General features: G+C 39.6%; 1 protein-coding gene across 8 annotated transcripts in view; it reads left to right on the top strand.

The window, feature by feature from the left end:
- Positions 1-15,361, top strand: part of LIMS1 (LIM zinc finger domain containing 1) — a 77,202-nt gene that overhangs the window by 50,892 nt on the left and 10,949 nt on the right. For 6 of the 8 annotated variants that reach the window (XM_067466839.1, XM_060769700.2, XM_060769698.2 and 3 more), the window contains 3 exons: positions 7,471-7,630; positions 12,747-12,813; positions 14,230-14,350. In XM_067466839.1, coding sequence (XP_067322940.1) covers positions 7,475-7,630; positions 12,747-12,813; positions 14,230-14,350 — 344 coding nt within the window. In that variant the 5' untranslated portion in view covers positions 7,471-7,474. Of the gene's footprint in view, positions 1-3,820; positions 4,074-7,470; positions 7,631-12,746; positions 12,814-14,229; positions 14,351-15,361 lie in introns of those variants that run through there. The other 2 variants (XM_060769694.2, XM_060769695.2) reach the window with 2 other exon arrangements.

The raw sequence follows: 15,361 nt of genomic DNA on the forward strand, positions 1-15,361 counted from the left end.
CCAGCCGTCCCTCAGTTTGTAATCCAAACAATATGCCAGAAACATCTAATAGCTATATTTCAGTTAATGACAAGTCAGACCTTAAGTAGAGGGTGAACAAGCTTGTTTAAAAAAAACAACTTTTCACCCTAAGTATGAGCACATTTACAAATTTTGATTAACTCTTCTAAAACTGAACTGAAATAAATAGTTCCAGGTGGCTAGATACAACATTTCTAAGCATAGAGAGGAACGACATATTGTATCTTTCTGCTAGAAGGTAAGAAGGTCCTTCAGGAAAAAATGGGCAGGTAGAAGAGGGATTTGAACTCAGGCCTCCTAAATCCATAGTGGTAGCCATAATTCAGCACTAACATTGGTTGAATAAACAGGAATTCAAACCCAGTCTTTTATGAGTTAAGTACTTAAAGCCTTAACCTGGATGAACAAATCTGTCAGTTTCAATTTTATTTCTCCATTAGGTTAAAAAAAACAAAACAAAACAAATCATAAAGTTCTTTTTGTCTCAGGTATGAAGCAATCCGCAAGCTTTGAAAAATCCATATTAAAAGCATTTCCTACCTTTACCAAGTGCTCTAGGCTATATTTCATAGCAAAGAACTAGCAAAGCCACCTCTAAGTTTTCCTTGGCTAAGAAAACTATGCAATTCACGGGGCATCCATAAATCAATAGGTGGCTTGAAGCCACATACACACATAAACACAGATTTTATTTTACATATTTGGCCCCTTTCACCTCTTGTCTCTGTTGAATCAGTGTCAGTCATAAACACAGCATAGATCTTCCTTTAACAAATGCTTAATTAAACTATACTAAAATACCACATTTAAGGGTTTTGCCCTGGCCGGTCAAATTGCAGGGAAACGGTAACCCTCCCGGAAGACGCCCTTGATCGTCTTTTCACACGGTCCCTCCAAAGAAGGGATGTGAAGACAGGCTTTAATTTGTGGGTATGTTGTGAGAGATAATTAGACCGTGTGCAAGGCTAGGCTGCTTGCTGGGTTGGATGGAGGAGAATTTTAAGAATCCAGGTTATTTATTTATCACAAATATCCCACCCACACTTGTGTCTGAGGCCACACAATAGTCTTTTCTTTTATCCCATAAGCTTAATCAATGCTTGTACCACCACAGCTTTCAATAAAAGGACGTCCATTGCCTGGCCAAATTTCATGTTAAACACAGTGAAGTGTGGTTAAGGTCTGATGCTTCTATTTCTTTTTCTTTTTTAACTGCATTATGGGGAACAGAGAGACCAAAACAAAGATGTGGGAAGATGAACCTTTTTCCTTGTGCCATTTTCCTAAAGTTGCTGTTTCTCTCTAAGAGGCTGTTGAAGGAAAATAGTTTGGATGTTTACAGTGTGGAAAATGATGCAGAGGAGGGTTAATTTTCCATGCCTTGTACACTGCTAGTCCAGATGCCTAACTTCATTTTAATTTAACATGGTTAACTTATTATTCGGTGTAGCTTGATTTTAAAAACATATAATTGTTCCAAGAAAGCTTTTAGTGTGGCACACCGATCCCAGTAATTGTTTTCATCAGCAAGCCCAGTATGTACTCAAACATCTATTCATGTCTCTGTTTACTTATTTCATTTATCTTTTCAAGCCTGGTATATAATCAAACCCAATTCAAACATGACAGTTTTGCTTTATGGAAAGGTGGATATTGCCATGCCACTGACAATAGGAAGGTGGTATTACCTGTTTTGAGATATGTTTGAAAAGGATTCAGAATCCATTCCTTGCACCGTAGCAAATGCTATAAATGTAGGCTTCTAGAATTATGTTTGCTTGTCTTCTGGATTACACACTTTAGTCTTTGTTTTAAAATGTATTAGCTGCCATTCAGCTGATCAGAAGTAAGTATAGCCGCATTGTCTCATGTCAGATGGCTAGATAAGAGAAGATGAGATAGATGTTCCTATTGGTTTACAGATATGAGATAAAACAGGAATGTTGTATTTTTCTTTCCACTTAGGATAGGAATGGGGAAGATCAAGCCCTTTGTGGACTTCATGAAGGTCAAATCTGTTCCCCAGGCTCCCCATAGTTAACCACATCCCCTTCCACTGCGTACCATCCTTTGGTGTTTTTCCAGATATCACACAGTTTTTTTAATTCTAAAAATCAAAATGTCTATGCTGAGATTTAGTTCTGGAAGTTAGAGCTGTATACTGAAATATGCTACCATTTTTGGCCTTCTTTAGTCTCTGGCCTTGACCCTCAATGGAACACAGCCTCTCCTCATCCTAAAATTGAATTCCTGTCCTCATCCATAAAATAAAATTCAGCTTCCCACTTTCTCTTAGGACATTCTATGAGCTTCCCAATATGAACCTGCCTAGCCAACAAAGAAACATGTTCCACTGAAAAGGACAACCTTGATTCCATTTAATACTTTCTGAACAGGGAAGTTTTCTATGCATGTGGACGAATGTGCGACGAATGCCAGTTTTACTTACGTTGAGTACCACTATAGAAAGGATTATTCAAGGATTGTAAAGAAATTTCAAGATTTGAAGTACACTGACACTGTATGTGAGCACTTGTCACACGTTGTATGAAGAGGAAAGGGCGGGGTTACACTTGTGACAAGTATGTGAATGGAGAAAGATCTGCAGAGAGGAAGCTCCTTTATGGCATACTTCTCCTCCTTCAGTGTGGACATGAGAGAAGCCTCCCACAAGGATGATAAAACATCAAAAATCATCCAGGCATCCCCTGGGCAATGTCCTTGCAGACGGCCAATTCTCTCACAACAGGAGTGGTTGCTCCTGACACGACAAAAAAAAAAGTGTGGAATTGTGATTATGGGGGTGGAGCATGAACACTTTGGTTCTTCCTCCAAAATGAATGAACAGCTGGGAGTGCACTTGGTGGGTATTCTTCCCTTTCTATAAGATGCGACAGGAGTGCTTAAATATGGGCTGTTTCCCACTGCACAATTATTACAGTAGGATTAAATTTTAGTTGCCATCTTTCCATCCTGTGGAAACCTGGGATCCATAATTCCATGAGCCATTTATAATTCTCTTCCAGAGAGCTGTAGTGCCTCATCCAACTACCAACCCATAGAATTCTATGCGATAATAGAGCAATGACAATTAAAGTGGAATCATAGTGCTGTAATTGTGTATTGTGAAACAGGCCATGGTTTGTGCACTTCTGTTAAACTCTGTACACAGTCATATGAATTCCTTTTTGGATGACACAATGACCAGGAGCTCCATGCCCAAGCATCCTATGAAGAATGTTCATTGATCTTCTCGCTTCCTCAATCGTTGTGCTCTTGTTTATTGGAAAAAAGGCAGACCCAGCCCTTGACTGGTTTGAACCATACCGATTCTGTCATCTAGGGAGAAATAATCATTATGACTCCAGATAGGTGATCTCAGAAACAAGTGTAATCATCTGTAAAGGGACTCTTTTTTTCCATTTTTTCTGAACCACCTGTTCCCATTTCCTCATTATCTTTCCAAAGGCGTTAACGTTTATGAGATCTATATACTACAAAGCGCCGTCACAATGGAGTAAGTTTTTCCACAATAAGCTGCCAGTGACAGTTAGCATGCTGTAGTTTCCATGTATCCAAAATAACATTGCCTTAGCAGAACCCTTCTCTAAGAGTGGCAGATAGCAGGGATCATATGTTCCGCCCGAGTCAGTGTTACCACCTTGCTATGGAATGTGTTGCTTTGCTTCCAGTGAATCTCTTCCAACCTCACTATGACATTCAAACTGCTCTGCAGTTGAACACTTCACTTGAAGGTTTCAATACCACACACAGCTGAGTCCTGAGGATTGCTCTTTCTCCATACTATTCTACCGACTGTGGCTTCTTAGGCACTTTCTTTTGCAGTTGGATTTTGTCTGTAGCATTTTGAGGATGGCATCCCAAAGCAGAGGGCACTCCTATGCAATTCCAGAAAATGAAGAAGTCTCATACGCTCAACAAAATGGGCACAATGACTATGGAAATGAAGGCGAGAGAGCTGTGTCAAAATTGCAGCGTAGGCACAGTGATGTTAAAGTGTACAAAGAGATATGTGACTTTTATGCAAGATTGTAAGTTTACCTCATCAGAGTTGGCTTGTTTCTCAAATGGCTGTTATAATCCTGATTTTTATTCCAATTGTGGTGAATTAGAATTTATTATAATCCATACATTAACAAGATGCTTACAGTGAAATTGCATTTGAATCATAATATTGTGTTTTTCTAGGCATTTATTTGTTTCTGCATCTAGTAGAAATGCTTTGCAGGATCTTTCACAATGGGTTCCTCTTTTGAAGCATGTGCACAGCTTTTTCACTCCACCTATAAGCGCTAATTACTTATTTGCAGAAGCAAAGATATATGAATGTTTTTTTCTGAGTTACATCAATGTAATCTTATGTAAATCTTCCATTTCATCAGTTGAAATGAAAAATAATCATGCACCACTGTCCTTTCTTATATTTACCCAGAAGTAAACCCTATGTGAATAGGAGAGTGCTGTTTGTTTACTTGTCATTGGCATTTGGTGGTTGACCATTTGAAAATAGTATGCCAAGCAAGATTGGTCTCATATGGAGAACGGTAGCTACAGCTGTAATTCTGAACACACTGCCAACTAAATAAGTACCAGTGAACACTATGTGATTATGTCTTAGGAAAGTATACATAGCATTATCAAGTTAAATGTGCAAACATTGATATATATATATATATAGAGAGAGAGAGAGAGAGAGAGAGAGAGGTATAAATATTGCACTCCGAGGCTTGGTTTTGTTTAAGAATTGCTTGAACTGTGGGCTGGGAAGATGGATAGATAGACCATACTGTGGCTTTAGACCAGAGCTTAATTTGCAAGAAGCCAAATGAAGGTTTTGGAATTGCATAATCTTTGCAGGCTAAATGTATATGTCTTACTGGAAAAGGTTATGTGCTGCCCTTCCTGTGACTGTTGTAATTAGTTTGGGTTTGAACCAGATAAAGAGAAAGAGATTTGTTATTGCAGAAATTCATAGGAATAGAGCAGTGGGGTGGGGGGGACGGACCTTTGTAGTGCAGCCCTGGACCACAATGACTCCTTCAAACCAACAACACCCTTGGCATATTTGGAGTTCTCTACCCCTAGAAAAATATAGATATCCCCCCCCCCCCCAATGTGAACATGAATGACACTGGCATTTCTGGTCATCAACTGCAGAGCTGGAGTGTATTCACTCGGGGTAAAGAGATATATTCCCTTAACTGCTGAGAGATACTCATGTGTGCATTCTTCAGGAAAGCTTGGGTATGCAGCTAGCTTGCCAGCACAGTCCAAACCAAATCAAATGGGCTTAAGAGCTGCTTAAGATAAGACCATTTAAACTGGATATATTTCAGAGAGACTTCGGTCTGCGTCATAAGTGACATTTTGGTTAATTAACATAGGGCCACTGACCATGTCTGCATTCTAGATAGTGACATGTGGGAGAATTCCAGGCTTCAATATGCCAGCTAGCCAAAGTGCAGAAATCATTTACTCATTCCATCTGCCACACACACACAAGACAGGTGTGTGGGCAAGATATATGCACTATTAGGTGCATACATCTTAGGCGCTATTATATAGGGCAGGTTTGCACAACCTGTGGCCCTCCATATGTTTTTGACTTCAACTCCCAGAATTTCTGAATATTGAACAAGCTGGCTAGGTTTTTTGGGAGCTGGAGTTCCAAACACCTGGAGGGCCGCAAGTTGTGCAGACCTGGTGTAGACAGAACAAAGGTATGTACAAGAGACCTTCCAACTTAGCCTGTATCTCAGAGTAAGGATGATGAGTGGCAGGAACTAGGCAAGTGTCACACATAAAGCAGCCCCCAGATCCCATTCAAACAAATCATGTACATTAGCTTTTCTCAATCTCATTTTCTAGAAATGCAGTACCAGTGGTTCTCAACCGTTGGTCCTCCAGGTGTTTTGGGTTTCAAGTCCCAGAAATCCCAGCCAGCTTTCCAGCTGTTAGGAATTATAAGAGCTGAAGTCCAAAACACATGGAGGACCAAAGGTTGAGAACCCCTGCAGAAGACCAACCCCCCCCCCCCCCCAATAAGAATGCCAGCACAATGTAGTGGTCTGAGCGTTGGATTATGACTCTGGAGACCAAGGTACTAATCCCTGCTCAGTCATGGAAACTCACTAGGAAGCCTTCAACACCCTCTCAGCATCAGAAGAAGGCCAAAGCAAATCTTGCTATGAAAACTCCATGATAGGTACTCCTTAGGGTCACCATAAGTCATAATTGAAGGCACACAACAACATTCCCAATAACCCTACAGATATCTATGTAATGCTGCAGGAATGTGGCAGTTATAATCAAACACATTAGGAAGGTATTCAGTTAGGACAAACTTCCATTAACCATACAGACAGTACCAAACCTCATGTGGAGCCCAACATATTTGCAGTCTGTAAGATGTGAATGTGTCCATGGACCTTGATATGTGCTCCGCAGCTGCACGGTTTATGGTAATGTTATAAATCGTGGTTGCATTGTGCAGTATCTAGTATTTTCAGCTCCAAAGATGTTGTGGGTAAAGAAAACCCACCACCACCCAGACTACCATTGGTTAGTGAGAAATCTTGTCACTGATAAATACAAAAAACTTATTGGCAATACGTTCCACTGAATTAAGAAGACCATGTCAACATATGATGTTCACTGCATGTGATAGGTTTAGAAGTCAGGTCCTTTTTGTTCCCACAAATGAACTAAGTTTTGGGTTTCTATGCTACAGCCTTGTGATAGTGTCCAGAAAGAGGGGACAACGTTCAACTGCATATGGGTGATGTGGAATAAGAGACATTTACCTGGGACTTAGAGCAGAGAACAGGCTCAGTTTCCATTTAATGATGCAGTTTGGTTGCTCAGTGGTTCCCCCCCCCCCCCTAAAAATATATTATTCTAGATCACAAAGGAAAAGAAGTTGTAGCAGGCTATACAGGAATAAGATAATTAAAGGTACAAGAGCTTTTGAGTTTTCTCAGAGAGGGCTCAGAAGTTTCTTCAGTAAGAGAAAGATACAATTCAGCCAACTCATCTGACAGCACTTGCTGTCTGGGGACAGTTGGCAAGATGGCAGTTCCTTCTCATTCCTCTCTTGCTCAGGAGCTGATGATCACAAATTTGACTGGATACTACCTCTATTACCATGGCTACCTTCCCTTCACCACATCCCAGTTGGTTCCTGAAAATTGACTGATTGACATGGAAGCTGGTTTTCTTGAATCTTATGCCCTAGTTTTCATAGACAAAGCTTTATTTGCTACTGGTCTTTGGGGGGGGGGGGGGCAGGAAGCTATAAAATCACCCTCTCACTAAAATAAATAGATGCAAACTAATTTCTTGCTGAATTGGAAGCAGTTCCTTTTGACATCAAAATGTGGTCAGCAAAGCTATGCTTCCATGTATAACTTGGTATCATTTCTGTTACAGCAACATGGCAAATGCTCTTGCAAATGCCATATGTGAGCGATGCCGGGGAGGCTTCGCCCCTGCAGAGAAGATTGTGAACAGCAATGGTGAGCTGTATCATGAACAGTGTTTCGTGTGTGCCCAGTGCTTCCAGCAGTTTCCAGAGGGACTCTTCTATGAGGTTAGTTGCCTAAAGCTATTATTCCTCTGTTTACAATCCACACATATCTGCTGACAGTCACACAGTGCACTTGTGTGTGTGGCGAGAGGCATTCACCAAAATTGTCTCCACAGTGTCTCATGGAGGTTGCTGTTTTGAAATTGTTCTTCTTTACTCAAGACTAAATACAATATATGTTGGTGCTTAACCTGGGTTTAGCCTCAGACCTTGAGCGCTAGATTTGAATGCCAGGGCCCACTTCCACAATAGGGAAAATTAGAATAGGAAAAAATAACATCATGGAGCCCATCCAGATTCCACTTTACAGTATGAACATAGTTCTCTCTAATATATCTGGAGTTTGAGGGAGTTTTTTTCACCAGAACATTCATTTTCTTGGACCAGCATTGTTAAATACCAAACACCACTGCATAAAAAAAAATCAACTTAAAATCCAGAAGTCCATCACTGAATAAAGTAGTCTATATGTAAAGTGATAGCTTACATTTTTTAAAAAAATTATCAAGTGTACTGCAAGTGTACTTTCATGCTTTCTCCAAAAATATTACACATATCTATTATCTTTCTGATAATCTCACAATGAGTTCAGCTATGACACTGGTATGGATGGAGGTCATTCTGTGTAGTCCATGACTGAGAGCTTTGAATTTAGATCTCTTGGTTCAAATCCAGTACTTTATTCAATGTAACTCACACTGCCAGTGCTTGGAAAGAATCTTTTTTGAGCCACAGATTCCCAAATCCCTTAGTCTGTATGAAAAGAAACTGGCAAATGTAAGAAAATCTCATTTTCCCAAGCTCTGCATATGGCTACATGTAGAGGTGGTCATCTGCCTCCCTCTCCCTTGACCTAGTACACTGCAGTACACAGACGTGTACTGATAACAGATTACTTAAATTAGTAGTGTTGGTGCCGAAGTGTCCAGGACAGAAGTGAAACACAACACTAAAACATGCCAATTAATGTTTGGTGTTCATACCCTAGAAAGTTAAGGGAACATTGGCACACCATTAGGAGATGCCTGGGATGCCCAACATTGCTCTGGGATTTAAGAGAGTGAGACACTATGCTGTTCAAATATCGGTCAACATAGCCTAGACAACATAGCTGCAGCCTAACTCTGCAGCCCGAAGTGCTGCAGAGTTAAATGATAAGCTGCTATTTGGAACAGAGGTGATGTTAACAATCAGTAAAACACAGGCCACATTACATTTTAAACAGGCATTCTGTTTTTAAAGAAGTACATGTTTTTTCTATGCCTGCATTTACTCTACAATAATTTCTCAAGCCTAGAAATGTTCTAGACTTGACAATGACTTCTTTGCAACGTTGGGTATTTCCTGTTTCCAATGGAGAATTCCCTATTTCCAGTGTCAGAACATTTCTTACAACAGCTGCTAATTAAGTTGCTTCTCCAGATAATCATTTATCTTAATTTGGCCTCAGTTGTTTGGACTTGGATTTTATCTGAAACCCATCCCCTAATCTTTTAAGAAGCATTGCCTTTTATATATTGTGCTACATCCTGATAACCTCTGTTCCCAGTTTCAACAAAACACAGGTGGGCCTTTAAACACTCTTTGCAAATCATGGAGCTGGAAGGGCATAAACAGGGCCCAAACCAAAACTCCTCAGTCTTTTTACTGTTTGCTCAAATTTTAAAAAGGTCTTTTCCAGGTCCTCTGCATTAACACCAAGGGCAAGGCTGGTGATAGAATTTAAATTTAAATTTAATGTTATTGTCATTGTACATTGTACAACAGTATATATCAAATGTTTATTTGTTATATTTATGTGTTCCCATACTTCCACTGAGTTCAACTGGCAATTCTCATTTTATCTACTTAGTCTCATAATGACCCTGTAAAATTGGCCAGAGGAAAAAAAGAGACTGGCCCAAGGTCACTTAGTGAATTTCACAGCTGAGTGAGGATTAGAATGTGGCTTTCCCAAATATACATAACAGTATGTGTTTACATTTTCAGTATTTTCCCATAGAGTCTGTCTGGCTCTCCTTCCTCCTAATAATGAAACAATGAGGCCTTGAATCTGGTTGAGGCTAAAGATGTTTTGCTCATATTGCCTTGTTGTGTTATCTTTCCTAGCTAAGTAGAAGTGCCATTGTTTTTGTACAGCGATAGCTCACCACACTGTGATTTAGGATGGGGACAGGCAACTTATAGCTGATTGTGGGTTATTGGATTGTGATTCTCACCAGCTTTATCTTACAATGGCAGTGGTGACAGAGCAGTGGTTCTCAGCCTATGGGTCCCCAGATGTTTTAGCCTTCAACTCCCAGAAATCCTAACAGCTGGTAACCTGGTTGGGATTTCTTGGAGTTGTAGACCAAAACACCTGGGGACCCACAGGTTGAGAACTACTGTGATAGATAATAGGATTTGCAGCCCAGCAACATCTGCAGGAACACAAGCTCTCTCCACCCTGATGAAGAAGCCAGAAAAGCTTGTATGATGTGTGTTGTGCATGATAAATAAGTTATGTTCCCAAAATGGAATATTATGTATATTTACTTTGCAAGTGCCTTTCCTAGTAAGTGCCTTTGAGTATTTCTGTGTAAAACCCAATGTTCTCCTTGTTTTCAAGATGGAACAGGGATATCTAGTTTATTTCATACACAATTGAAAATAACCCATTTTACCATATATTACCACATACTCAAAGCAGGTATTTCAGTTATTGGAAGAAGCCTTTTTTGCCCTTTTGTATAGATTTCTGGCAGGCTCATTCCTGTCTTTACATGTGTATTTCCTGGAGCGTGTCTTCAGGAAATAAGGACAGAATGAAAGAGATGAGTAAGCAGAAAACACTTCCTGTTATCAGCACCAAAACAGGTGTTCATAACCTGGTTTCAGCAAAGCAAACATTAAGATGAGCTGATCTGTGCACAGGTTTTGCATTATTAGAGGTGTGTACAACTAAAAAAAAAAACTGCTATGTTTGTCTTTAACAAAATTCACCTGCCTTCCGTTTTGATTCTAAAGTGTTTGGGAAAATTCACAAGAGGTCCGTGTCAGATCTATTATGGAGTTTCTAAAATTTCGTTAGTTTTTCATTATATTATGCATCCATTTTCGCCAATGGGGACACTAATGGGGCTCCTCCCTCCCTCAGTTTTAGAGCTATCAGGATGCAACTTGCTATAATTTTTAACAAGAAGACACCTTTATTGATGTTGTTGTGGCTTTTATGATATGTTAATGTTTTAATTGTATTTATGGTGTTGTGGGCATTGAATTTTGCCCTGTAAACCACTTTGAGTAGCCTGTTGGGCTGAGAAAGGTGGCATACAAATACAGGAAATAAATAAATAATAAATAAATACAATTGTAGTACACATTGGTCACTCTAAGCCCCCCAAGTTTTAGAACATTTTGCTTATCCACTGATTTTTTAGGAATTTATTTTACAAGCAACACTTCTGAAGGAGACTCAAATTGGCTTACATTAAAAGTATGACCACACACTTTAAAATATACAAATATGCAAACATTAAAACAGAATAAAACATAACAGTATTAAAATTCACAATTAAAATCCACCAACCCACCAACCAAGCTTGAGGTGGAGGTGGGACCGAGAGAAGGGCCTCTCCTGAAGATCTCAGGGCCTGGGCAAGTTCATACAAGGGATTGCGGTCAGCCAAATAGTGTGGACCTGAACTTTGTCTAGGCCTTTAAAAGTCTTAACCGGCACTTTGAACTGTTCCTGGAAACAGACTGGCAGCCAGTGGAGCTGCTTCACGGAGGGGTTGTCCGCTCCCTGCAGCCAGCCCCTCTTAGCAAACTGGCTGCAGCTCTTTGGACCAGCTAAAGTTTCAAAGCACCCTTCAGAAGCAACTCCATGAAGAGCATGGTACAATAATCCACACGGGATATAACTAAGGTGTGTACCACATGGCCAGGTCTGGCTTCTCAAGGACTGGGTACCATTTTAATTATTCAAATACCCTTCTGGCCACCAGCAACATCTGACCTCGAGATTCAGTGCCAAGTCCAGGAGCACCCCCAAATGGTGGACCTATGTCTTCAGGAGGAGTGTGACCCCATCCAGCACAGCTGGATCCTTATTCCCTGGTCTGCCTTCCAACTGACCAGGATTACCTCTGTCTTGTCTGATTTAAATTTCAATTTGTTTGCCCTCATCCAGTCCATTACAGCTTCCTTGGCTTTTGGTGGAAAGGAGTAGTAGAGTCGATACATGAGCTGTCTATCCCCATAAATTTCTCTACAACAACACAACATAACAAGGGCATCACTTCCCCCAAATTTCAGAAAGATTAACTAAGTTTTAGGGAATTTTTAAAGTTTTGCCTAATTAAAAAAAATACCAAGGGAGGTACCCCCTGGAATTTCTCCTCAGTGACAGAAGAGCAGGGATCTTTCAAAAAGTTCCACTCATCCACCAATTTTTAGGATTTTTTAAAAACGTTTTACAACTAAAACAACAACAATAAAACAACAAAAAAGGAAAAAACCCCAAAATGAATCCTAGACAACCCCCCCCCCCCCCGACACACACCGACACAAAGGAAATGAACTTAAAATAAATGCCAGGAGTGCCCCCTTCTTATTCCTCAACCCTGATAGGCTGAGGAGAGCATGTGACCTAACAGTTTGCTTGCCTGCCTAGTAGAGTTTGCTTGTGTTGAAAGAATAAGCTAATTCACTGGGACTTACAAAATTCCTCACGGGGAGAGAGGGCAGGTTAAAAATAAAGTTTTTAAAAATTATTTTCTTATGAAAACTACGTATTGGATGTTTTCATTCGTTTGCAGGGGATGGCGCTGCACGGTCTTCATAACATCTCATTCGACTTTCGACTCTCTTACAATTTTTTGCATAGTCCTATGAATTATCCCATCAGAATTTGGCCTTATATGACTTCCTTCCTTGTGTAAAGATTTCTACAAGAGACCATTCCCCTTTGTCTTACAATATTATGTTATTATGTCTGTTACGCAAATATAGCTCTTTTTATAGAAAAATAGATTGGATTGGATCCTTTTCACAATTCAGAATTATACACTATTTTATGTGAGAGATCAAAAGGCTATTCTCTATATTCCCCTAATAGTTTGCTGTGTCTGTTTTTCAGTTTGAAGGAAGGAAGTACTGTGAACATGATTTCCAGATGCTTTTTGCCCCTTGCTGTCACCAGTGTGGTAAGTTTTTGAACAATGTTTTGTAAACATAAAAGAGAAAGCAAAAACATGGTGGTATGATGGCAATGTACCACATAATATTCACTGATGTGTAGTAATGTTGTCATTACATTTTAAACACTTTTCAGTCTCAGATCGTTCCAGTACAGAAGGCATGGATTATCCCAAAGTCAATACTTTAGTATTTTTCATAATTCTAATGCATGAACATCTTCCACAGTATATCGCAGCAATCAGGACACATCCTTTTGTAATTCTAAATTGGGCCTGTCCATGGTGGCAGATACAAAGTTGTTCTTGAACCTCTTTAAGTTTCTGTCATTTTAAAGTGAAGTGCGGGTTGGGGGCGAAATCCTTATTTTCAGAGTCGAGATAAGCATGTTTGTTTCCTTCTTCTTATGCCCTTGGGTGAATACATTGATTCAAACTACAGTGAGAAAATTTATATTCCATTTGTCAAGCACAGGCATGCTTTTTCTTCCAAAACCAGGGAAATTCCTATATTAGCACATCAACAGAATGAAATTATGAATTTCACCAATAATTTCCCAGACATAACTAAATAGGATTTTTCTCAGTTAGTGGATTTGTGCACCTGAGAGGATATGTAACAATGGCTGCATTTTGTTTGCCTTGATTTAGCGAAGATTTAGCGAAAATTCTTTGTGAATTTTCTTTCCTACTTCTGTCAGCATAAGATGAAAATATTTTGTAGCCTGCTATTGTAAGCGGTATTGAGAATACTTGAAGCAGAGCAGTGGATGGTGGCTCTTTTGTATCTAGATTGCTTTGCAGTACCCAATGCCAGCCAAGGTGCTTTAGGATATATTGCAGGAAAACTTATAAACACCTCCCCCCATATATAGGAGTAAAAACATAACAGCAGCAAATTCAATAACATAAAACATGTTTCCCTTTAATGAAATTCTGAATCTACCACAATATTTGCATTTCAATATTAAAAGCTTCCTTTTAATGCAAGAGGGGTGGTATATAGCTCAATTCTTTGTATCAAAGTTAGATCACCATTTCCAACAGATAGCATGTTTGGTTTATAGTGTGAATGTGGTCATGAGAATTAAGAATCACAGTCATGGAAAAATAAGGTAAACGTATTGTCGAGGGCTTTCATGGCCAAAATCACTGGGTTGCTTTGAGTTTTCGAGGCTGTATGGCCATGTTCCATAAGCATTCTCTCCTGACATTTCACCCACATCTATGGCAGGCATCCTCAGAGGTTGTGAGGTCTATTAGAAACTAGGCAAGTGAGATTTCTATATCTGTGGAATGTCCAGGGTAGAGAAAAGTAAGTGTTTAGATCCTTTGCTCAGCAGACAACACATATATTTTCTCCTGCACTTGAGCATTTTAAATCAACCCCCTTTTAAATATCCTTTTGTCTTTGTTAATTTGTAGGAGAATTCATTATTGGCCGTGTGATTAAGGCTATGAACAACAGTTGGCATCCAGAATGCTTCTGCTGTGATATCTGCCAACAGGTACTGGCCGACATTGGATTTGTGAAGAATGCTGGCAGGTAGATGTTTGCTTTTCTTTCATTTTTCTGTTTGGCAAATGTTACTAATGCAATTGCCACTGTTGACACTTTCTGAATATAATTTATTTTTGCCTGATATTCCATTATATATTTATATGTGTGTATGAAAATCTTGAATAGCACTGATTTTGACCAAGTGTGCTTTAATCTGTGGTAGCACATATGCCATCTTGAAACTGCCACAGAACTATTTTTGCTGCAGTGTAACTGTTTTTCTTGACTGTGACTCTGAATATATTACACTGTCAAAATATGTAGAGTACCTTATTCCTTCTCTTCATTCAGAAGTCGTTGTATGTTTTATGTGGATTTGAGATTATCTCTGCCTTCTTCTTTCTGAATGTGTATTCCAATCTGTCCGTCAGGTTGTTGTTGCAGCCAGAACATTCTTTCTTTTCCCCATCTCACTTCCCATTCCATCATTTCAGTTTAAAGCTGTGTTTCTCAAACTGTGCTCCTCCAGGTGTTTTGGACATCAACTCCCAGAAACCCCAGCTAGTTTATCAGCTGTGTGGGATTGTGGGAGCTGAATCCAAAACATCTGGGGGAGCACAGTTTGAGAAACTGGTTTAGAGCATTCCTCTGTTGAGAGTTCCTTCATATAATATGAAATATATGTCTCTGTAGTGTACATGCGATATATTCCCTTAATGTTTGCTCGTAGCACATGAGTCTGTAGATAGTGGTCAATTTGTACTTGGAAGCACATTGTAACAAGCAGGATTAGAGAGAGACTAAAGATTCAATTACTTATGATCACGAGAAAACAGAAACAATAAGGAAAATATATTGTCGAAGGCTTTCATGGCTGGAACCACTGGGTTGTTGTTGGTTTTTCAGGCTATATGGCCATGTTCTAGAAGCATTCTCTCCTGACATTTTGCCTGCATCTATGGCAAGCATCCTCAGAGGTTGAGGAGGACCAAGAGATTCCTGAAAAGAATATCTCCTAGATACGTTTTCTCCTAGATAAAAAAAAAAAATCACCTT

Source organism: Anolis sagrei, chromosome 3, assembly GCF_037176765.1.
Source record: "Anolis sagrei isolate rAnoSag1 chromosome 3, rAnoSag1.mat, whole genome shotgun sequence".
NCBI classification, from domain to species: Eukaryota; Metazoa; Chordata; class Lepidosauria; order Squamata; family Dactyloidae; genus Anolis; species Anolis sagrei.